Genomic DNA, 25,309 nt, shown 5'->3' on the forward strand with positions numbered 1-25,309 from the left:
GTATGCAGTATGTAGTATGTAGTATGCAGTATGCAGTATGTAGTATGCAGTATGTAGTATGCAGTATGCAGTATGTAGTATGCAGTAAGCCTAACTCTCCAAGGACCTAACGGGTCTATCTAAATGTCCTCCCTCCAAGAAAGAAGCAGCGTTCTCTCTCATTAAGCCAACACAACTCTTCTGTATTGAAAGCTTTCTCCTAATAGCACAATCTAATAACAACTAATAACATTTGCATAAATATCATCATAGTACATTATAATGTAAATTATCCATATACCCTATATTTCTTATTGGTTCAGTCTGCTCAGTTAAATTCATTTTTACCTTTATTGTTAAATGTACAAATCTGTTTTTATTTAGTTTACTGATGTTTATTATTATTAATATTATTATTATTTACCCTACTCTTCATACTGTAGATTTGTTTATAGCTGATGTTTACTCTATTTGCTTGTTTTTCCTTTAATTGTTTACATATCTTTTATACTGTACGCTGTTGCAACACAACAATTTCCCAAATTGGGATGAATAAAGTATCTATCTATCTATCTATCTATCTAAATATGCTAAATGTGATCTGTCAATTTCAGCATATTGCAGTTAAAAAAGATCCTCAATTTCTCCAACTGTGCAAATGGACTCGACTGTTTCTCAGTGAGAAGGAAAAACAAAAACTGTAGGGCTGCTCCAGATCGAAGAAGATGAAAACAAGTGTCATGTAGTGTTGTGGAGAAAAGAGTTGTTGTCGGACTCACCTTTGCAGCCTCTTATGGGGAATTTATTGATCAGAACGAAATAGAGACATGTACATGGCAGCATGCATGGAAATTCCCAAGGACCTTAGTTTGTGAGATCTTCTTATACCTCTTGATATCATTGTTTGTGTATGTGGTCCAAACCCAGTCTGTATCTGGCACCTGCTGTCTGAGAATGCTGCTGCATCTTCCTCATTGTCTACAGCAGAGATGCTCACTGCGCGGCTCGCACTGGCATAGTAGCTTATAACAATATGATAACAATACATTTTTTCAAATAACATACAACAAATACTGCACAGTATAAGGTATTTGTATTAAGTTTGCATTTTTGTAGTATTAAGTATTTTTATTAAGTATTAATTAAGGCTTAATGGTGTTTCCTAAAGGGGGCACACTGTTAAATCTGGCAACGCAGCCCGCTTAAACCACAGAGCACGCTAGCTCCTTTAGCCAGCGTGAGATGCAGGCACCATGGATCGGTTTTTAATTAAAAAAAGAACAAAAACCAGCACAGAAACCATGCTCATCCTGAATGTCTCACTATGATTCCAACAACAAACTACAAATACAACATGAAGAAAGTCGAGCACATGCACGCCAGCTTCCCTCAGCCCAGTATTAAGGTAAATGTGGTCTGAATTGAAAATGTATTGGCTGTGTTGTTTCTTTTTTTGTGGGATGTTTTATATGTAGAAATGCATATTTGCAAACTCAGTATGTTGTGGTAAAAGTGGCTCTTCCCTCGATTTTGCTGCCAATGTGGCTCTTGTGAAATAAATAGTGAGTATCAGTGCTGTAGACAGAGTTCATTCTGGTCCTAAACCATACAGTGGCAAATGCTTTGACAAAAGTTAAGATTTTCATTTAGTTTTTTTCAAATAAAAATCACAAGAAGCAGGCTGATGAAAACCAGATTTACAGAATATACTTGTGTGTCTGGGTATATAAATAGAGGATGGAACAAACATGAACGGATATTCATAAGTCTGTTAAGAGCCAAACTTATTTAATATATCTAAAACTTCACGAACGAGCAACAGGGCAGACGGAGAAACGGACGCAGGTAAAGAGCATCTTTACTTACAGCAGTAAACATAAAGAGAAGTTTGAACATATTCAGCCTCAAGATAACTTCTGTACACTTATGAGATGGCCAGATGATGATCTCGAGCAAACCACTTCAAAAATGTAGCCGTCAGAAAAATTAATAAGATAAACAATTTCAAATATCAGTCAAATTAAATGAAATAAAACGGTTGTGAAGAGAGTTAGTCACGAAAGAATGAGTGTAAATGCAATGCAATGTAAAAAATATAATATAATTTGGATTTAAAATAAATTAAAAATAACGACATTTGGTCTGGTTTACACATGTGGAGTTGGAGATTACGATAAATATGTTGTTTTCAAGTGATCTAACCCAACTACAGGGACAGAAATGTAGTTTCCACAAAGAGGAACATGACAGGAAAAGCAGCATCATATGTACACTCACTTTACATAAAATACATCGACCTCTTTGTGTGAATGAGTCTGTACAGACATTTACATTTTGTTCCGGATTGTTCTCTTCTTGGTCAACTTTTACAAAACAGCAGCAGGTCCTGCGTACAACCTGCACCTTCTGATTCAGACAAGAGAAGGAATAAATGACTGGGGAAAAAAGAATAAATAAAAAAAAGAACAAAAAAATTAAATAACTAAACTCTAACGCATATAGGTTTAAAATAAAACCTCATTTTTCACATTATAGGCTTTGGTTCAGATCGTAAAAGTCTTTTAACAGCATCAATATTCATAGTTTATCTTTTAAAATGTCCTTATAAATGCAACATAAAAGGAAAAAATAAATAAATAATCAATTCATAAACGTTTTTACATGCTGAATGATGTGGAACTGGCTTAAATGAACATTTTTTGTCATTTTCTTCTGTTTAACTCTCACCTCTGTAACAGTCAACCTGCTTTTTGTTACACCCTCCCATGTTACTCTTGAACATTCAACAGTTATTGGTTTCATACATTACATGCAGTACATCTGCTTTCAAAAGACAGGGCTTCAACAGACATTTAGCAATTCCTAGAATGAATAATAAGAACACCGATATGGGAATTATGACAGGTGTCCACTCTACTGACTTATTCTCCGGCAGTAAACCGTCTTTTCCATCAGCTAGAAACTTCCAAACTTTCACACGTTCAGTGGTTGAAGGTGAAACCTCCAAACAGCATTTAAAAAAAATACATACAAACAAAACAGTGATGACAAAAATTACGTTTGTGTCGTTCCTTTTGATTTAAGGGGAGTGCGAGTATACCGATGCTGCTGCCGTGTTTCACGTTCCTCTCATCAGTCTGACGGACGAGTGCGGCTCCCACTTCCCGTTAAAACGGGAGATTCTTCAGCTGCTCGAAGGTGATGAAGAACTGCGCAATTCATTAAGAAAAAACTCGGATTCGGGATTTACAACATTACAAACTGGCATAAACTAAAATAAAATATATAAAAATATATGAAAACATTCACATTTTTCAGGTCAAAGACAATCCAAACGAATATTTCACAGAATTTACCTTCATTGCACTTAATATTGAAGAGTTGGCATTTAAAAAGTGGGAAACTTTTTAAATGCCAATGCGGGGACCATTTTTAAGCATCGTAGGGGGCGCTAGAGAGCCAATGAGCGACTCCCAAAAATATAAAGTTTAGATTCTTTCATGTCGTCAACTGGCAGGTGGCGCTCGCAAAATTTCAAGAGTTTTCGAGCACCTTTTGCAAAGAAAGAAAGAAAGAAAGAAAGAAAGAAAGAAAGAAAGAAAGAAAGAAAGAAAGAATAGGGTCCTTGCAGTTTCACTGCTCGGTCCCTAAAAAGAAGAAAAGAAAAGGATTTCTTCCACGTTACCGCTGCCAGAGGTGGTTCTGAAATCTGTTGAATCATCGGGTGAACTTAGTTTTTCCACACACATTTTGTTTTTTGGCTTATTTAATTAATTTAATCCAATATGTCATGAGTTGCTCTCTTCATCTGAGGCTATATTTACCTGATTTTAAAAACCTGGCAAAGACACAAAACATTTTTTCCCCATGTTCTGATAATGTAAAATATTAAAATTGTCTTTCATCACATACTAACACCTTATTTTATCTATTACCACTAACACCATATTTGATTTTATTTATTTTATTACCGAAAAAAAACTGTGCATCTTACATCCTTCCCTTTTTTTACATTAATTATATTTTTTTATATTCGCACTCTTTGCACTGTTTTTGGTGGCTTTAAATTTGGTTGTACCACGTATAATGACAATAAAGGCATTCTGATTCTGATGATTCTGATAACTATATTGTTAAAAGTTAAAAAAACTAGCAATTAAAGTTGAAAGATTTCACATGATGAAGTTTTTGGGTAAAAGTTAGAACTTTATCAAGTGAAAATGTAAAGTCTACACTAAAATACACCTGAACAGATAACTGTTTAGATGCATCACAGACAGACTTTGTATAATTTCCTTATGTTCGAAGGATACAATGATGTTCCAAGGCCCCAGTCGCAGCCAGTTGGGCCAAAATCCCTTATAGAGTGCGAAAAAGCCTTCCTTCTTCCACGTCTGCATCACTCCGTCCAGTGTTCCTTTGTACAAAGGGCTTCCAGACAAAACCCGTTGGTTCATCATGCGTGTTCGGACCACATCTACCGGGTTGGAGGCCAGCGCCCCCGCCAGGCCGCATGTAAAACTGGAACTGTACACACGTGATGCATGTGGTTAACGCACAAAAGAAAAAGGTCACTCTTAAAGGAGAATTCCGGCATTTTTTACAAACATATCCCATCTGTTGGAGACCCAGGGAAGTTGGCCAAAGGGAAAAATGCGAGAAATGTTCATGCCCGCTGCGCAAAGTTGTCCGATTGCGCTGATTTCCATGAAAGCGGGCTCTATCGGGCAAGCGTTTAACCTTTCCTGAGGCTCTTAACGTGTATCAAAACACTTTTTACCGAATTGGCCGTGGTGTGAGTAGCAATAAAATTCAACCCAGGGGCTAACCATACCGTTAGCTAGCACAGACATTATACATTTGGACATGAATAATGGGCGAAGGTGCGCTCCTTCCAGCTGTCATGTGATACGTCATGACATCACGGCGAAAATGGGTGTTGAGACGAGTCAGCTGTTCGATAGGAAACAATAACAAACATGGCAATGTGTAGTTCGGTTCCCGAGGGCTGTTTTTAGTGGACAAAAAGACAATTTTGGAATACTATATATATATATATATATATATATATATATATATATATACACACACACTATACTATGTATATATATACTATACTATAGTGTATGACTTCGGCGATTAATTTGTGCGCACGCCTGTGGAACACGGAAGCTGAGAAAGGTAAGTGCGCTGTTTTTGAAATCTCAAAATGTATAATGTCTGTGCTAGCTAATGGTATGGTTAGCCCCTGGGTTGAATTGTATTGCTACTGACACCACGGCCAATTCGGTAAAAAGTATTTTGATACACGTTAAGAGCCTCAGGAAAGGTTAAACGCTTGCCCGATAGAGCCCGCTTTCATGGAAATCAGCGCAATCGGACAACTTTGCGCAGCGGGCATGAAAATTTCTCGCGGTTTTCACTTTGGCAAACTTCCCTGGGTCTCCAACAGATGGGATATGTTTGTAAAATGGCCGGAATTCTCCTTTAACCTGAAGAGAAGAAAAGAGACTTACATGAAATGTGTCAAAATGGTGTCCCCCATGACGCCAGACCGAAGAAGGTGCTTTTTTGTGATGTCGTAGACGGGAAGTTCCACTCCGACAACAATAGCTGCTCGCTGTGCTGTGGGGATGACGCCCTGAGAAAGAGCAGGACCAAGAAAACATGTGTTTTCACAGTACAACCCAGTGGGAAGAGAGTCCACACAATGCAAACTCATGCTAGCTATCATCATCAACAACATGAGTAAAAGAGGACATGGAGATTTTTTTTTTCCCCCCCTTGTTCAAGACTTTGTGTTGAGCTAAAATAAGATGGGTACTTCCAACAGCAAGCCATCTGCTTAACCTTGTAGCAGCCAAGCATATGAATAATCACTGAAAAAAAAAAAATATTATTTTGGCTCTTCTTGCATCTTTTTGGGTGGGAATAAACCAATATTTTTGGAATTTTTGATCATTTTAGAATAGAATAGAAAAATACTTTATTTATCCCCCAATGGGGGAAATTCAAATTCGTCAAGTAGTTTAACATTTTTTTAAATATTTACAATGATTGTATTAACAACAATAATAATACTACCACTAACTAAATAATAATAAATGACTAAATAAACAAATAAATAAAAATCAATCAATCAATTTGAGAAGAACTCAGCAGTCACTGTTATAAAGCCTTATGGCTGTTGCATATTTGCATCTGTGGGCTTTCCTGATTCATTTTGTTCACAAAACCAAGTCATTCTCTGCAGATCGTTTGGCAAAAAAAGTTTAGTGAAAGTTCACCAGTAACTGCTGCTACCACAATAAAATGTATATAATAAACCTTTATTGAACATTCTTAATACAAAGTGTGGAACGCAACCATCATAAACTTTCCATTCAACAACAAACCAAACAGATTTCACAGATCTTTGTTGTGAAAAAGTGAAGCGCATATAAAATGCAAAAAATGTAATGTAAATAAAGACGTACACATGAAGCTAAATAATGTAATGTCAATAAATAAATAAATGTAATGTAAATAAATAAATTTAATAATGTAATGTAAATAAAAATATAATGTAAATAAATAAAAAGCTTGTTGCATATCTGCAACTGTGGGTGCTACAAGGTTAATCCAATTCAGGTTGACCTGTTCCAGCTGATATAGCACAGAGGCAGGGCACACCCTGGACTGGTCCTACACGGAGACAAACAACCATGGACGCACAACATTTGCTCCAACAGTCGATTTAGAATCCCCGACCAACACAGCAGGCATGTTTTTGGACTGTGGGAAGAAGTCAGAGTACCCAGAGAGAACCACACATGCATGGAAAGAACATGCAAAGTCCACACAGAAAGGCTCGAGCTGGGATCTGAAAAGAGAACTTCATTGTTTTGAGGCAAAGGCTGTGTTCCAAACCGCCTACTGCACACTGACCGATCAGACAGTGTGCAGAGCGTTTACCCACAATGCATTTCGAAATCAGCCGGCCTGAAGCTGATTTCGCTTAACCCATTTAGGCCGGGAAAGCATTGCCACATTTCTACCTTTAAAGCCGGGGTGCTGTTGCGTTATTCTACCATTAAGGCCGGGAAAGCGTACGCGTCTTTTTTCCTGTATAAGGTTGTTTTGCTCCAATTTTCTTACATTTCTCCATACTTGGCCTACCTGGGGTTGAAAGTCTCGATAAATGCACAGCGTTTTAGCGGGCATATACCGGCTTTCGGCGAGTGTGACACATATTTTGAGCGACAAAAAAAAAAAATATATATATATATATATATAATTTAGTTTAATATTTCTAGATAACAATAATCTTCCAATTTAGAACTACAATAAAAAAAAAAAAGTTAAAACACAAATAAAATGATTGAGATGTTATCCAAGTTTCTTGACATTACTCTTGTGTTAGACCCCTGTTTTTGTTTATTGAATGATGATTCCACACTTGAGCTCTCTCTACGTGAAAAACGTCTGGTGTTTGCTGGCTTCACAGCTGCCAAAAAGTCAATCTTCCAGCTGTGGTTCAAACCTGATATTAGTGCAAAATGTTACTGGATCAGATCCTTACTGGACATTGCATCATTGGAGGAGACCACAGCTCGACTGAACAACGCCAGTTTATCTACAGTAAATGCATGGAAGGGACTTTGCTCAAGAATTAAGGACGTTCTAACCAGTTGAAGTCTATCGGTATGATGTCCCTGCTAGTTTTTTTTTCTTTTTCTTCCCTTTTATTTGATCTGCCTTTGTTTTGTTTTTGTTTATTCTTATGTGCACTATTAAGCCATATCTTGCTTGTACGTATTCTTCTGACAGTGCAAATAAAAATTATAATCACAAAGAAAAACACAAATAAAATACACTTGAATTGGATACTTTTTAAATTTATTTTCCCAAGCCACGCGGAGCTGCAGCATCAGGATGAAAGAGCCGCATGCGGCTCCGAAGCTGCGGCTCGCCGACCCCTGATGTAGCAGAAAGGTGTGATTCTTACAAACTCATTGTACCGAGTATAAAACGTAAACTCACTTTGCAGTAGTGCAGCAGGTCTCTCTGCAGGTGAGTTTTACTCCTCCAATTTCTTTTTCCACCAGATTTTCAGGTGACAGAAGTGCTGGGATGAGGTTAACCAGCATAACAGCCATGTTTTCTACATACAGGAAAAAAGACGTGTACGCTTTCCCGGCCTTAAAGGTAGAATAACGCAACAGCACCCCGGCTTTAAAGGTAGAAATGTGGCAATGCTTTCCCGGCCTAAATGGGTTAAGCTCTAATCTCTGTAAACTTTAGCAACATTTGAAACATTTTCAGGTGAGAAAGTAGTCGTTTAGATCACCAACGTGTTGAAAACCTGACCAAATACCGGCTATTTACAATTTTGTTCCCACGAATTCGGCGCTACTAAAGCTAGCCGCAGTGAGCAACGCACTTCCGGTTATTTTCACAAAATAAAATACCCGTTGCCTTTTATCATAGGGAAAGCCATTACCATACAATTGGTGCTTTTGTTTTGAAAACAGGAAGTGAACCTACCCTCGTTGTAGCTAGCTTGAAACTGCCGTTTTGACAGGAAATGACGATCGGCGACGTCACGTTACGTTGCATCTTGGGTAGTTTGAGTATGAGTAGTAACCTCATGATGCATACCCAACATTTAGGAGAATCTAGTATGCATCCCGGAACTTAAAAAAGTTAAAGTTAGTATGAGTAGTAGGAGTAGTGGGAGAAGTAGGCGGTTTCGAACACAGCCAAAGGTTCGACCACCATACCACCGAACAGTGTTAGGTTAATTAGATGTTTTAATTTGGCCATAGGTTTCCATGATTGTCTATCTCTGGTGAGTGGTCCAGGGTGTACCTCGCCCTATGGCAGCTGTTTTAAGCTCCAGCACCTCCATTCCCCTGAATTAGATAAAGTGTGTGTAGAGAACGGATACATGGAGCTTCAACGAGGCTTACAGCACCCTTCATATAGACATAATGAACAAAGACATATGCACACAGCTAATAATACAAAGGAATAAACACTCACCCTCCACAGTCCCCTTGTGCCCTCTGTCTGGTAGATGTTAATGAAGTTGGATATCATGCTCCCCTGGAGCAGGCTGCCCTGAGCCTGCATTCTGATCTGGAACAACACAGGCACGCAAACGGATAAATTAATTCACAATACAGCCATTTTGTTTTTATAGATTTGGCTCGTCTATTTCAATAATTAACCTCAACCATATCCACTCCCCAGACACCCAGGTTGGTCTCGATCAATCGGGGGAGGCAAGAGGCGGTCTCGGTCAGTCCCGATGTGGAGATGTTGGTGAGGCTATGCTAATAATCACGACTGAGGTGCAGGACGACCCTGTGGAGGTGTGACAGGAAAGCTGTAGGTACAGGGAGGGTATGAGGTCTGTGAAGCATTCTGGTTCTTGCTTAAAACCATATCCTTTAAAAAAACAAAAATAAAACATTTTTAGCTCATTGGCTCTGATTATTCGTCACATTAAACCCTGTGGATATTTTCATGTTGTTCTTCTGGTTCTGAGGTTGGTTTCCAGCTTTTTTTTTCTGCACACCTCCTTGCTCCCTTATCTTCTTTTTTCTGCGGTTTCTCTACAGTCCTCAATAACTCCCCCGTCTCCTTCACTGAAAGCTTTCTCTTTCATGTTCAGCAGCTTTTTTTTTTTTTTTTTTTTTTTTAAATCATTCGGTCAGTAGGGATGGGAATCGAAAACCGGTTCTTGTTGAGAACCGGTTCCCAGTGTTTCAATTCCTTGGAATCGTTTGGCGATTTTTGCAAATGATTCCCTTATCGATTCCAGTGGGCGCGAATGACGTCACCACGCAACGTAAACATGGCGCCCAAGCGATACAAACGCTCGAAAGTTTGGTTACACATCCCTAAAAAAGACGACAACAGGGCAACTTGCAAAGTGAATATTTCACCAAAGGGAGGAAATACTTAGCCTGGCGACGCCATCCTACGTACTTCCGCCCAAAGATTTTGGCTCCGCACATAATCTGGCCCAACCCCCCTACCTCGGTTCGCTCAGTGTTTTGCCAATCAGCAAACAGTTGCGAGTGGTGACGCAGAACTCACGCGCCGAGTCCATTGTAGTCCATATAATTGTAGTTCAACCGCAGCGGAAATAAACATGGCGACGGAAGAACGCTAGAAGCTATCCATGAAGTTGTCTCAACTCTGGAGAGCATTATACAATTGAAACAAGAGCAAGAGGAATGCCTCGTCAATTTTGTTAGTGGCAAGGATGTCGTAGCTCTCCTTCCAACTGGCTTTGGGAAAAGTTTGATTTATCAAATGGTACCGGTATAATGAAAGCGGATGTGGGAAGCGTGATTCGCGAGCTAGAGCCTCGCGAGAGTAAGCATGAACCTCGGCGCATAACCTACGTCCTTTCTAAACATTACTGATTGGTTAAGGGAACTCCGTTACTCCAATGAATTTAAGTTGCTGAGTAAGGTCCCGCCCTCCATGGAAACGGATTCCTCTTGGGTTTTCCCAGACTGTTTGACAAAGTCAACAATCAGCTTTCGCCCAGGCTAGGAAATACTACCAACATGCAATAACTATGAATGAATGTCGCGTTTTCGATCTGCTCCGGACTAACGTTGGTGAATCTGAACCCAGCAACGTTAGCAACGTTAGCATGTCCTCGGCTAACACTGCAGGTAACTAACTAACAAACACTGCCTATCATGTTAGCACCATTTGCCTCATTGTAAAAGCTGCTGTTAGTAACGGTTAAGGTTAAATGAATGCCTTCTCAGCATTACATTTAGATGAAATCATGAGAGACAGAGCCTGACTGGCTCAGAGCCAGAGGCTGGTGGTACTACCCCCAGTTCACCTCTACCTCCAGCTTCTCCTTTCACCAGAGCAGGAAGAGTTAAATTACCCAGGCCATGATAGACCAATGTGGACCTCACCGTTGTTGGGTTTGTGAGGTCATGACTCGTGTTACTTCTAAACTAAACAAAGTTGATGCTAATCGACCGGTTTGTTGTCCTTTTTCTCCAAATGAGAATCGATAAGGGAACCGACAAAGAACCGAATCGTTAAGCAGAATCGAAAATGGAATTGTAAAAATCTTATCAATTCCCATCCCTATTCGGGATTGCAGGGGCTGTTATTAGGCAAGCATATCTCTGTCCTTGTGGGGATGATATACTCCAGACTGAATGAAATCTAGTTTGTCACAGCTGTGGCACTGATGTCATCTCCTTGTGGCTCACAGTGAATTCCAGTCTGTGGCCTCAAAGCATCCCTGCAGATCTTCTTCTTCTGCTTCCTGAAAACATTTCTTCAAAGTACAAAGAAGCTGTATGCGTCTTTTATATTTCCATGAAATAGATTAAACTTTCTCTAGAACTGTCTCAAACTGCTGAAAGGTTCAAACTAAATCAGAAGGGAGATGTCGTTGAAATCTCTAGCGACTGCCGTGCATGAGTTGGGATGTTGTGTCGCCCGGCACTGACTGAGCCGATGACTTCACAGACAGTGGCAAGGGCACAGAGTAAGACACAAACTGTTTCCAGCATGACACATGTCAACGCTCTCAAAAGAGGGGTTTTGATTTCCCCTGACCAATAACTGGATGCCAATGTGTTTGGCTGAATTAAATGCACTGGAAAAAATCAAAGTCTTACCAAGTATATTTGTCTCATTTCTAGTCAAAATATCTCATTACACTTAATATAAGACATAACTGCCTAACAAGTACCATTTCAGCCAGATATAGGGACTTGTTTTAATACAATACATCTGGAATATCTTGATATATAAAAAAGTATTGAAAACAAATTGTTTTGAGTCGGATTTCACATGAAACAAGCTTTTTTTTTTTCATTTGAAGAGGTTTTTAAGCTAATTTCAAGATCACTTTTAACTCAAAAGTCCCAAATATCACATTTTATTTCAAGAAATCTTGACAAGCCGATTTTCACTCGTTCCATTGGCAGATTTCTTTGCTTATTTCAAGCAAAAACGTCTTTTATTTGTTGTTTTTTAACTTATTTTTGGAGGGGCATTTTTTCCAGTGTGTTATTAATAAGTCAGTGTTTTTTCAGAGAAGCAAAGCAATATAAATACTAAACACTGCTTTGATATGTCAACAAACAGAAACAGTATATCTGACTGGGCCTTCGCTTAATACCAACAATCACCTTGAGAACATCAGTGGGATTGGCCAGAGAGGAGGACAGGACTCCAGATACAACACCGCAGAAGACATTGATGATCATGGTCTCATCTGCAAAAAAAAGAGATACAAAGTGATGTAAAAATACACACAGACTAGCAGTAACCAACAGTAGAAAAAAAACAAAGTCATTAAGCCAATAATTTACGTTGCAAAGCTCAAATGCAGGAAGAAATTTAGTTTTTTGCTATTTATAATATACCAGCTGATCTTGTTTGGGACATAACATTTGCATAACTATCAAGCACAATCATCTTGTTCAGCTATATTTATTTGCAGAAGACCATATAATACATTGCTTTGATTATGTGCTGAAATTATACAAATGACAAAATATGGACTTTCTAATTCGAATGTACAGAAATACAAAAAGAACACACAAGATGTTATTTTTGTGATGAGCAACTGACTGATCGTTTTTTTTCCCGTTAACAGTAAAATAAATGCATTTGATCAACGTGATTTACTATATCAAATACAGCTTAACACATTCAGAGATGGACCAGGAATGTGTAGTCAAATATACTTGTCCTGCATATCATCTGACAAGATGGAGAGTCTACATCCAGTATTAAAGTGATGGTTCGGAGTAGATTCAACCTGGGGTCATTTGAACCGTGACATCCAGCCAAGTAGCCCACCCGCAGTTTTTCCGATATTGGCTGAACATCAGCTGAGTTACTGAGTTACCCCGAATAGCTTTAATTAGCTTAGCGCTAACAGACCCTGGCAGTATCTCCAAAATTACCACACTAAAATCACATGTCATGACACCAAACTTCTACAGTAGTACAAATATGGTCTGTACTCACCAAACGATGCATTTGGAAGTTTGTACATAGTCCAGGAGTTTATTATTATCAACACAAGCCTGATAGCTTCTCTACTGCTAAAGCTGCGTCGACGTCACTTCTGGGAGCTGGGAGCTTCAAAGTAAGATGAGGGTTGATCTACTACTGTAGACAACAAAGCAAGGCTGCTCAATTTCTCCATTGATATAATAAATTCACAACTCTACGACATAAAAATTCATAAAAAGTCATGTAGAATATAGCATATACTTTGTTGTCTACAGTAGTAGATCAACCCTCATCTTACTTTGAAGCTCCCAGATCAAGGAAGTGACGTTGACGCAGCTTTAGCAGCAGAAAAGCTATCAGGCTTGTGTTGATAATAATAAACTCCTGGACTAGGGCTGGGCGGTATACCGTTAAAAAACCGTGATCTCGGTTCACACCTACACAAGGTTCGCTTTTTGATGAGAGACGGTTTTGTTCTGTTTTTTTTTTTTTTTTTCATAACGAGTCGCGTAACATTTCAATTTGTGATGCTCCCACAAAGTCCACTGTTGTTGCTTTCCCTTTCAACCAATCATAAATGCACACCTAATCATGTGACTGCACGTGGCAACAGCCTTTCTCCCTAAAACCAATGAATGAATGGACCTGCACGTCACGTGATTCAGCGGCAAGCGAGGCAAAAGGAGATCCTTGTATTTTCGAAACACACCAGCATGAATGAGTGAAGAGATAGCCTATGTGAAGGGAAATGGAGAACGATGAAACCCCAGGTGTTAGTGAAGAGAGCCAGGCAAGTCGTACAACACAGTTTGTTCCTAAGAAAGGTTCGCATTCTATAGTGTGGCAATACTTCGGGTTTAAACCAGACGACGACGAGCAATGTCATGATGTACACTGCTGCATATGCTCTGCCCCAGTATCAGCGAAGCTTGGCAATACGTCCAATCTGTTTAGCCACCTCAAACGCCACCACAAAGTGCAGTATGAAGAAAGTGTACGGAATAAGACCCCTGAAAATGCATGTCCAAAACAGACCTCTATAACGGACTTGTTGGTAATAGTTCAGTCAATGGGTCTTCTCTGTTTTTATTACAGTGTTCTGGATAACACAGTGTGTGTAAATGCCTGTTGTAGGTGAACTTCATATAGTTCATTGCAGTTCATTTTATAAGTAAATGGGTCTTCTGTGCTTTTTTATTTTATAGGTGTTCTGGCTAACAGAATGTGTGAGTATCTGTTCTAGGTAAACTTCATGGAGGTTATAGCCATGGACATTGTGCACATTGCACATTACCAAAACAGCCTTGGCCGTATTAGTCATGCTGTATTTTATGTTAAATATTATTTAGCAATATTATTAATATAATATTAATATTTAAAATATTTAATAAATATTTTTGTTAAGCAAACTGAATAATAGCAGAAATTGACTTTGGATTTGAGTTAAATAAAGATTTAAATTTGTTTAAAAAAAAAAAAAAAAAATGTGCAGAAAACCGTGATATCATTTTTTATAAAAAAAAAACGTGATACTCATTTTTTCCAGAACCGCCCAGCCCTATCCTGGACTATGTACAAACTTCCAAATGCATCGTTTTGTGAGTACAGACCATATTTGTACTACTGTAGAAGTTTGGTGTCATGGCATGTGATTTTAGTGTGGTAATTTTGGAGATACTGCCAGGTCCCATTAGCGCTTGTACTAAGCTATTCGGGATAACTCAGTAACTCAGCTGATGTTCAGTCAACATCGAAAAAACTTCAGGTGGGCTACTTGGCTGGATGTCACGGTTCAAATGACCCCAGGTTGAATCTACTCCGGAGTAACACTTTAACTGGAAAAAAAGTGGTCAGTTTATGAGTTGCTTTGAGGTATCTCCAAATTAAAATGCAAAAAAAACCACAATGTTCATGAAAGGACACTGTAGATCTGCTTCAAAATTAACTTTATGGGTATTTTTTATTCATATTTAATTTCTGCTTATCACTGTAATAAAGGAGTATTTATATAAGAGTAAAACAAATTACACCAATGTACACAAGACATCTATACATCCAACAAAAGAAGTCACGGGTTACAAATGTGTTTCAATTGTCTACCTTTAATGTGTTTTTGCTTTATCAAGTGATTTGTCATTGAAATTGATTTGAAATCAATAAGCCTCGGAGGATGTTCATTCAGTTGTTTCATTTTGTAGAAAAAAAAGCAGATCACAGACATGACACAAAACTAAAGTCATTTCAAACGGCAACTTTCTGCCTTTAAGAAACACTAAAAGAAATCAAGAAAAAAAATTTTTAGACCAAGCAGAGGGAAAAAATATGGAATTTTGTTTGAAAACAAACAAACAAACAAAAAAAAACTTCAGTTACTTTTGTCTTTAGATTCAGAACAGCTCTGTATTACAGATAGTGTATTTAAAGAAAAAAAAAAACTTTCCTGAATGCAGATATTATTTACCCTGATTTAATTGGTGCCAACATGTTTGAGAAAGATTAAACATTTAAAAATTATCTATAAAAGCATTATTAATTCAAACATTAAGAGAATATTCACTCTTAGATATTATTGGTACATTTATAAACGATACAACAAAGTACAAACTATGTGCTAAAGCTCGATCCTTTTGACCTAGTTTTAGTTTATTAGTTCTTCTTTAGGTTCGTATTAGTGCACACTGTGGTATTAAAGGCCTGTCTTTTTTTTTTTTTTTTTTTATATAACTTGAACTGTAGCCAGGCACACACTTAAGTGATGAAGAAAATGTGGCAGGTAGTGGTGACAGATAAGGGAGCAGTCAACAGATAGAGAGGGAGATAGAGAAAGATCATAAACTTCCCCAGAATCACAGAAACACTGTGGCGCCAGCTGTTTCCGGAGAAGTCTGAGTAACTCCATCTTTTTGTGACACCTGGACAAAGGCTGAATTTACACGTATTCAGCTTAGCGTAAATTATTTTCAGTTCTGATTGATCAAATACTTGTTTGTCCCTTTCAGACATGATTCCTATTTGCATCTCAAATGATAAAAAAAACATCTGTTCAAGAATTGTTGACAACTTTGTGCTTCTTTAGAAATATCAAATTTATGTCAGACTGAAGACATAAAAGTACTTCAGAATTTTATACAGCTGCAGTGTAGCGACAGTATGATCCCACGTTCATCTTTCCTCGAGCTTCTCAGTATTTTCTTCAACCCTTCCTTGCTGTAGGAACTTGCCATTTACCTTGCAAAGTACTGAAAGTAGCCGTAGAATAGAAATAGAATAGAAAAATACTTTATTCATCATGAAATGAAACTATAACACTGACGAATACCATCCACCCATCCCTCCAAGTCCATCTATATATTTCACTCTGGGCGGCAGGATCAGGTAACCAGCCAAAATGCTCATTTGTGAAAATCATCTAATTAGAGGTGTCTTTATCCATGTATCCGTTTCATGTTATTATTCAAAGCCACGTATAGTTTTTAAGGCTAATCAGGGCCATAGTACAAATAAAATTCTAAATGACATAAGTTGTCAGTATTAATTCAGCTATGAATCACAGCTGATTGAATATTTTTTCAGACTAGTAGGATTTAGTGAAGTATGTGAAGTAGGTCACAGGCAGAAGTAGGGAGGCTCACCTTCTGGGTGAGTGACAAACAGCCTCTTCAGAGAGTTGTACGTTCCTATCTTGATTGTCCCGTAAGACGCTTGTCTCAAAAGAGCGGGAGAAATCCTGTGCAGAGAGGAGGAAACAGTCACAAAGAGAGCAAGAAAAATGGCAGTCTTACTGAGGACTGTTAAATAAAGGCTCATCAATGAATCTACAGTGGATTCACTGTAGATGGAAATAATTTAAATGAACACCCAATGCTTAACAAGTCACGAAGAAGCTAGTTGTTGTTTCGTATTAAAATTGAAAACATTTCCTGTCCCACAGGGCTTTTTTTTTTTGCAATTTGTGCATTGGATTCATCAAAATGGTAGTTCAACCACCCACAAAGTAACTCAGCCCTGAGAACAAAGCTCATTACTGCTTGTCTGGACAACAGTTTCATTGGCACACATCATAACACAAGTGTGTAACAATATGTAGAAACATTGGGCCTCATGCAAGAACCGTTCGTACGCACAGATTTGTTCTTAAATCGTCCGTACGAGTGATTTAAGAGAATTGGCGCATTCACCAATCTTTTCGTATTTTACGTTTTCTTTGAGGTACGAACAGATTTTAAGAGTGATCCAGACCTGTTGTAGGTGTTTCCTAAAATAGTCCGCTGTTATTCCAATCAAGTTTGCTTGACTAATGGATTGTAAATCCATTAGTCCTCGTCACTAATGGATGACGCCCCTTATCATGTTGTCAGGCTGAAATGTTTCCTCCTACGACACGGACACGACCTTGGCGTGTTTAATGAGTTAAACCTCCACGTGGTCTCCTTTGTCTGCGGCGCTCTGCTCTCCTTCCTTCATGAAACCAGGAAGTACGGCCTGCGCTCCATCCTGCGTCTCCTGACTCTCTGTGAGCTCTTCCAGCCTCCATGTTAGACGCCCCATGTGATCGTCCATGATTAATATCACCATCATGCAGACCATGAACACGGTGGCCTCCCCGCTCTCCATGTTAGCTTCTTGGTGGTGTTTTTTTCTTCTCTCCTTAAGCCTGGTTTATAGTCGGTAACGCAAGACGCAACGCAAGCCCTTGCGCGGTTGCAAGCCCCCCCTTGCGTGCTTGCGTGTGTCACCTCAATTTTCTAAACTTCACGCAAGACGCAAGATGCGAGCAGAGCTATAGAGTAGCCACTCTGGACGCGAGCACAAGCCACTATCTACATCACATCCGGCGGCGTGTTCATCTTCCGGTTTCATCCCCTAATAAAAGACCGCTGTTTTCAAACGCCAAGGTAGAAAGTGAAGAAGAAGAAGAAGAAGAAGCATGAATCCCATAGACATAATATATATAATATATTATGTCTATGATGAATCCACTCGAAGAGAGACTTGCCAAGGAGGTCCTGGCAGTGAATTTCCTTTCATCATAGTAGGCTTGTCATTGAAAAAACCCGCTACTCCACCTACTGTCCTGGCGGTGAATTGCCAAGCAGCACACGCAAGCGCCGGCAAAGCTAAATGAAGCATAAACGTCTCGAGCCATTAACACAAGCGCAAGGGCAGTTAAAAGAAGTATAACTCAGCCTTTGCTTTTACCGGGTTTTGTTTTGTTCTGTTTTGTTGTTGAATGTGGCGCTAAAGTAACACGTCGCTGTCGCAGACGGCTGCGTCTCATCAGTCCCTATCAGGGTCCCGACTCATGTGGGAATGCAAACTGAAACATTTCCCCTGGGGAAGGACAGCTATTAGAACGGAATTCCAGGAGGACCGTTCTTAGAACTGCTCTGTCCGAATGCGGCTATTGACTATGGAAGTTGTAGTCTGAATCCCACTGAGCAAAATGACCAGAACTACAGCTCCTTCAAGTTGGAACCGATGGGCCTGAAGTGGGAAGTGACTGAAAAGTTCAAAGACTATTTGCTGCGTACCAGTAATTGTTAACTCATCACCTGCCGCGACCGGACTTCTCGGGACTGTGGGGGGGGGGTTCGTCCGAACACCCCCTGCCTACGGGCATGGAAAGCTAATCCCGGGCTGAAAGCAAGATGGCCAGAGCTGGAGGAATGAGTCCACAGGTGGGTGCTTGAACTAGGGCTGTCGCGGTGAGGGAACTCATAGCCGCCCAACAGCGCGGTGTGCGGTGATATCGCATTTTTGTTCATTAGGCTACTTTCCACGACACGCAATGTTAGATGAAAATCGAGCGCATAATCCGGCTTTTTTTCCCAGCGATTCTGACATTTCACTTTGCTTTGCCTGTCATTTACTCGCTCACAGACCAACATAGCGGAGATCAAGCAGCGCATACCCCAGTTCTGCAACATTGTTGCCACATGGCAAATATCAACATTGTTGCAGACCTGCGCACGTTTCGTTTAGCAATGACGGAGAAAAACGAAGCAGATCAGTGCAGCAGCTGAGCTCACGTGTCCGGGATACAGTTTTTTTTTTAAACAGACTGCCGCCGTCCAACCAACCCAAGCTGAACTTTAACTGTTTCCACGAAGTTGTTAGAGCTTATTTCTGGCACGGCACATTTTTTAAATGTTTTTTTTTTTTTTTTTTTTTTTTTTTTTTTAAATAGGCCTACAGACCTAGGCCCTAAAACTTAAAAGTTAAGGAACATGACTGATATCAAGTTACTCACCGATGTTTCCTGGAAAGCATGGCCCTTGACCAATTTATGCAATGATGGTGCATGTGTGTTTTCTTGAGGGAACACCCGGAGATGCATGCAGACGTGTGTGCGTGTGCGGTGCCTATATGCAAAGATGACGACAGAAACGCGGCACCTACCTGTGTTAATGTGTTTCTCCTGCCTTGCGGGCAATATACAATGTATCATTATTACTGTGCTGGCTTAGGTGCTGTTTATACATACCCGGGTATTTTGATAAACGAAGACCTTTCCCTTCGTTTGTGCCTTTCGTTTATACACAGAGTTTTTTCCTCCGAAAACGAGGCATAAAAAAAACTCCGGCAAAAGTGGAGATTTTTTAAAAACTCTGTTTAGCGTTTGTGTATAAACTGGTTGAAAGAGACAAAAACAGAGTTTTGGGCAATATCCGCGGTAAAAGACCGACGTCCATTGTTTATCTGGCAAGCATGGAGGTACAAGTAATAGCAGCATTTCTGTTTTTAAGAGCTATACTCGCTTGTGTGCTTTTGAAAATTAAAGTCATACAGTGTATTGACCAACAAAGACGCATTAGGGCTCGGAGGGCAGCAATTGCGGAGCTTCTTTTGGCAGACAGAGCCGGCCATACCACCGCCAGCGACGGCGCACCGCGGTGATTGCATTTTGCGGTTATCGCGACAGCCCTAGCTTGAACAACGTACTGCCGGGAGAGGCTCGTCAACGGTGCAGTTATGTCTCCACGCCTTGGGACCGTTCTTGGTGTTACCGCTTCATGCAACTCAACCGCCTCTCTATCAGAGCCAACGGACAACGGTGCGTCAGAAACTGCCGGCAGACTTCCAAGACAAGGTCGACAGTTTCCGTGAGTTCATTAAAAAGCAGGTAACTGAACACAACGTGTCACCGGATCATATTAACAACATGGACGAGGTCTGTTCTTGGTCTTGGATTTTGTGAAATAAATTTCTAAATAAACGTGACTTATATATGTTTTTTTTTTCCTCTTCATGACAATTTTTTGACTGATGCGACTTATACTCCAGAGAGATTTATAGTCCGGAAAATACGGTATAGATTTCTCATTTGTTAATCCCCTTGGTGGAAACGTGAGCATGGCCCCTAAAGAACTGTTGACAAACTACTCAAAACAAGCAGATCAGACTTTGCCTGATATTTCAAAACAAAATTGAGAAAAACTCCTGTTCCATACCCAGAGTAGAGTGCCCGGATACCCTCCTCCTTTCCAATCTTGAAGAGGGCATGGAACATGCCCCTGTAGCGCACCTCTGTGTACTGGGACTGACCTTGGACCTGTAGCCGAGTCTTGGTCAGGTCTATGGGAAATGTCCCTTAAGATTGAAAATAATAACATCAATCAGAATATTAAAAAAAATGGAACAAAGAATGAAAATACTTAGCATACTTGTATACTACAGCAATATTAAGCATCAATGGTGGCATCGATGCTTAGTACAGTAGGCAATGGCAGGAGGCACAGTGGACATCTTGTGGGTGTACTGTGTCTTCTAAATTTCACAAAAATAAAGACACTGGCTGTGTTTGAAACCGCATACTTCTACTACTCCCACTACTCCTACTAACTTGAACTTTTTTAAGTTCCCGGATGCATACTAGATTCTCCTAAATGTTGGGTATGCATCATGAGGTCACTACTCATACTCAAACTACCCAAGATGCAACGTAACGTGACGTCACCGATCGTCATTTCCTGTCAAAACGGCAGTTTCAAGCTAGCTACAACGAGGGTAGGTTCACTTCCTGTTTTCAAAACAAAAGCACCAATTGTATGGTAATGGCTTTCCCTATGATAAAAGGCAACGGGTATTTTATTTTGTGAAAATAACAGGAAGTGCGTTGCTCACTGCGGCTAGCTTTAGAAGCGCCGAATTCGTGGGAACAAAATTGTAAATAGCCGGTATTTTGTCAGGTTTGCATACTGTCTAATCGATGAGTATGCAGTAGGTGGTTTCGAATACTGCATACTCATCGATCAGACAGTTTGCAGAGCGTTTACCCACAATGCATTTCGCTCCTGCCCGAGCCTGAAGCTGATTTCACTTAAGCTCTAAACTCTGTAAACTTTAGCAACATTTGAAACATTTTCAGGAGAGAAAGTAGTCGTTTAGATCCCCAACGTGTTGAAAACCTGACAAAATACCGGCTGTTTACAATTTTGTTCCCATGAATTCAGCGCTACTAAAGCTAGCCTAATTTCTTCCATTGGGGGATGAATAAAGTATTTTTTTCTATTTCTATTTTTTTATTATCATTACATTCCAGTCAAAAATCTTGATCAATTTTCAAAATCTCCTTTTTCCAAAATGATCATTTCAACATTAATTTTCTTCAACACGCATGAAAAGCAAAAATTAACATAATTTTTTATAATGTTGGTGTTTCTATGAATTAAAAAAAAAAAAAAAAAAGACAGAGGTGTGGTTTAAAGATATTTTCCTTATAGGGCACACAGTCAGATTATATTACTTTCGGAAAACAGAAGACAAGCTACATCTGTTTTATGTTACAACAAGCTGACACAAGCCTTAAGGCGAGACACTACAGGTGAATAGGGTAATATTTTAAAATAATAGATATCACCATGGAACTTCCTCAGTTGATTACTTATACGAGTATTAAAAAAAATATATTACAAGTTTTAGAAATTTGTATGTTTAATTATGCAAATTAGGCATTATCTCATTAAATATGCGCACATTTGCATATATTTTCGGAAGATAGATCTGAACATATGATAAAGCCAGGTGCAAAATTCTCTTTTCATTTTGTTTACACACAAAATGAAAAGAAAATTACAGAGGGATTTCAGGATATCTGCTTTCATTTCCTAGGAAATCAAAATATACTGCCCATAGCCTAAAAAACATCAATTTTCGCCATATTTTTTATTATAATGTCACATAAATCAGGCCAGGAATGATTTATCAACAAATCCTTCTGTAAATATCTTCAGAACACTGCTAAGTGTATAACTGGAAAGTTTGGTGTTAGTAGGTGCACCATAGGCTGAGATATTGATACTGGAAAAATACAAAAAACTGATTTTGAAAAAACAGCATTTAAAGATTTAAATGGGGGGAATTCATTTTGGTAAATTTGGGCGAAACGTACTGCCGCGATTAAACAAAATGTGATGAAATAAAATTTTAATTTACGTTTTCAACGTTTTCTTTATAGCAGGTTGAAAGAACACATATTGAAGGATTAGACTGGCCCAAAATCTAAAAATTGACCACTGCATGAAAAAAAATAAATAAAAAATAAATAAATAAATAAATAAAATAAAAAAATTAAAAAAAATAAAAATAAAAATAAAAAAAAAAAAAAATCACAGTTTTTGCCTGCCGTGTCTCGCCTTAAACAATTGCAGTAACAGAATAATTCATAGAAATGGCACCAAATTGCTTTGATATTTCTTCAGCTTGCAAATGAGTTCCCCTTTAAAAAACAGTTACAGCAGAGGATGCTGCAGCATTTCCCGGTGGCAAAGAAAATTCAGCAGCCGATAAAACAATTTGCTTACAAACATGCGCAAACATTATAATGCATCCCATTAAGATACATGCTGGTAAACGTCTGTATGTTCTTGGTATATACCACGTACCAAATTCTGCGACGATTGAAGCCATCCCTCCGTAGATGAACGGCTTCCAGTTCAAGTTGGCCATCTCCGTGACGGCAGCAGCCTCCACCTGGTGCAGCCCTGCCAAAAACAAGAACAAGCCCAGGCAGAGGTTAACACAACGCTGCAACCTCTGGCACAGCATGTCGGCAACCATTGAGGGCTAATGATGCTACGGATCAATGAGGTTCCTCAGCCTCAGCATCAGCATCACAGCATACTGCGCCGGAAAGAGATGTCTGCTATACGGAGAGCACCGCAGGGAGACGCGTCATATTTGTTGCGGGATTCCTATTGGCTGCGAGTTAAGTCAATCAAACCTTTCAGCGATCCTATTGGCTGTTGGGTACGATGACAAAACTGGCGACAGCAACATTGTCACGAGTGAGAAGTTATTTATCATTAAAAAGCTCTATCGATACAAAAATAAGAAAATAATAAGAAAATGTACATATCTATGCAGTTTTACGATACAGTTTTAAGTAAAAAGAAAAAAGCTCGAAGGTTTTTCGTACGGAGAAATACGCCCCAACCGTTTTCAACCGTTTCCAACCGTTTCGAACGTTCAGCTTGGAGCAGGTGTCTGCTAACGGCTAACGGTTTTTCAGACATTTTCTAGAGATAACAAGCCTCATTTGTTACAAAGTTAACCGGTAGACAACTGGTAATTAAGGTCACGTTAATTCCAAAAAGTCACGTACCTGTCTTGTCGGGACAACCCGCGGCCTACTTCACTTTGTTCTCCATGATTCAGTGCATGTTTTGTGTACCGACTTTTAACAACTGTGCAGGAAACTTCACGTCCACCGGTGGCCTCCGTGTTCCAGTCAAACGTCAAGGTGCGTCCCAAAGCTAAAACAGGATTTCCGTTTAAGCTTTCAAAAATAAAATCCTTCGTTCGCCAGCTTCGCGGGAAGGTCACCGTGTATGGAAGTTTGTCTGTGCCATCAGAGTTTGAATACGAATTTTTTCTAATATCGAATTTTTACAGCATCAAAATAATCAGACTTTGAATTTGAAAAACCAACCGTGTAAAAAAAAAAAATAAATTTCTAAAAACAAAAATCAGTGTAAAAAAATTCAACATCTAAAGAAAGATTCAGTGGAAAAAAATTCAACTTAAAAAAATTAAACTTCCAAAAATTGAGTGGAAAAAAAAATCAACTTAAAAAAATTCAGTGGAAAAAAAATAAACTTCCAAAAACTCAGTGGAAAAAGAACCAGACTTAACATCCGGGTAGCCAATCAAGTTACGCTCCATTGGACAGATCAGCCATGCCCACCAACAGGTGAGTGAGTTTACTTTATTTGCCATTTGTGTTAGTAAAATTGAGTAATAGATATTACTCAATATCTATTGAGCTGATCTGATGAATTGAGACAGGGATCGATTGCTTCTCCCTGTTTACCCGGATGTTGAGTCTGGTTCTTTTTCCATTGAACATAACCGTGGACGTCACTGTTCTAATCATTCGAATAATTCTAGAATAGGCAAGGCAAGGCAATTTTATTTATAGAGCACAATTCGTACACAAGGTAATAATCAAAGTGCTTTACAGCTACATAAAATCACAAGAAGGCAAAAAAATCATTAAAAAACAAAAAAAAAAAACATTAAAAATAATTATTAATTAAATTAATTTAAAAGTGAAGAGTGCAGATAAAATACTTTCAGGTGTCATATACACAGCTAAGTAGAACTGTTTTCAGCTTGGATTTAAACATTGTCTGAATAGAGTAGAAGAATGCTTTATTCATCCCCCGTGGGAGGAATTCAAAGTAATTCTAATCATAACTTAAATCATATACTGTCACTGGGAAAAAAAAAGGTACAAAGTATTTTTGCCTTTAACTCATTGGCTGCCAGCCATTTTCATTTCAGAGCCACCCATACTGCCAAGTGTTTTTCAGTATTTTGACTGATTTTCCAAGACCCACAGAAAAGTGTGTCTTATGACTATGTACACACTGAAATTACCAAAAGAAAGAGTAGACTCTCTTCTTTGATCAGGAAAAAAAAGTTTGTTTCTACCATTTTCAGTCTTTTAGTAATAGACAGTAGAACATAGGTTGGTTTCACCAAAAACAGCTGTTTGACCCAAAAAATGGAGAAAACAAGCTTTTTTTGTGTGTGTGCATAGTGGCACTGCTGCCACCTTGCGGGTAATTTTGCCAGTATATTCTCTGTTTAGTGCTAACAAGCCTAAGATTCAGTGACAAACTCCGCTAGATTGTCCCCCAGCCCGCTCCGTTAAAAACGCAATTGACGTCTATAGACGTCTTTGGCAGTCAACGTTTTTTTTTTAAATTGACGTCTATAGACGTCAATGGCACCGAAAGAGTTAAGGTAGAGGTCAGATATGTAAATATTTTACATTAAAATACATTATTAGGCTTTTTAACAGTGACTGCTGAGTTCTTCT

General features: G+C 39.0%; 1 protein-coding gene across 2 annotated transcripts; it reads right to left on the reverse strand.

The window, feature by feature from the left end:
• Window positions 1-1,746: 1,746 nt before the first annotated feature.
• slc25a14 (solute carrier family 25 member 14) lies at window positions 1,747-23,751 on the reverse strand. 2 transcript variants are annotated; one of them, XM_075487314.1, is made up of 9 exons: window positions 23,588-23,751; window positions 22,869-22,967; window positions 20,436-20,574; window positions 16,617-16,711; window positions 12,150-12,235; window positions 9,004-9,099; window positions 5,496-5,620; window positions 4,293-4,506; window positions 1,747-3,188 (listed from the first exon to the last, which is right to left on the reverse strand). In XM_075487314.1, exons 2-9 carry the CDS (start codon window positions 22,930-22,932, stop codon window positions 3,147-3,149), a joined length of 861 nt encoding a protein of 286 aa, XP_075343429.1. In that variant the 5' UTR covers window positions 22,933-22,967; window positions 23,588-23,751; the 3' UTR covers window positions 1,747-3,146. The 2 variants fall into 2 exon arrangements, with proteins under 2 accessions (XP_075343429.1, XP_075343428.1); XM_075487313.1 differs by lacking the exon at window positions 23,588-23,751 and having other exon boundaries at window positions 22,869-23,113.
• Between the last annotated feature and the right edge of the window lie 1,558 nt (window positions 23,752-25,309).

This window comes from Odontesthes bonariensis, chromosome 16 (assembly GCF_027942865.1).
Source record: "Odontesthes bonariensis isolate fOdoBon6 chromosome 16, fOdoBon6.hap1, whole genome shotgun sequence".
NCBI classification, from domain to species: Eukaryota; Metazoa; Chordata; class Actinopteri; order Atheriniformes; family Atherinopsidae; genus Odontesthes; species Odontesthes bonariensis.

Coding starts and splice junctions, on each gene's coding strand:
- slc25a14 (XM_075487313.1), bottom strand. CDS start 23,043: ATGGTTGCCGACATGCTGTGCCAGAGGTTGCAGCGTTGTGTTAACCTC. Junction 20,575..22,868: donor TTCAATCGTCGCAGAATTTG/GTACGTGGTATA, acceptor TTCAATCTTAAG/GGACATTTCCCATAGACCTG. Junction 3,189..4,292: donor TGGGGCCTTGGAACATCATT/GTATCCTTCGAA, acceptor TGAATTGCGCAG/TTCTTCATCACCTTCGAGCA.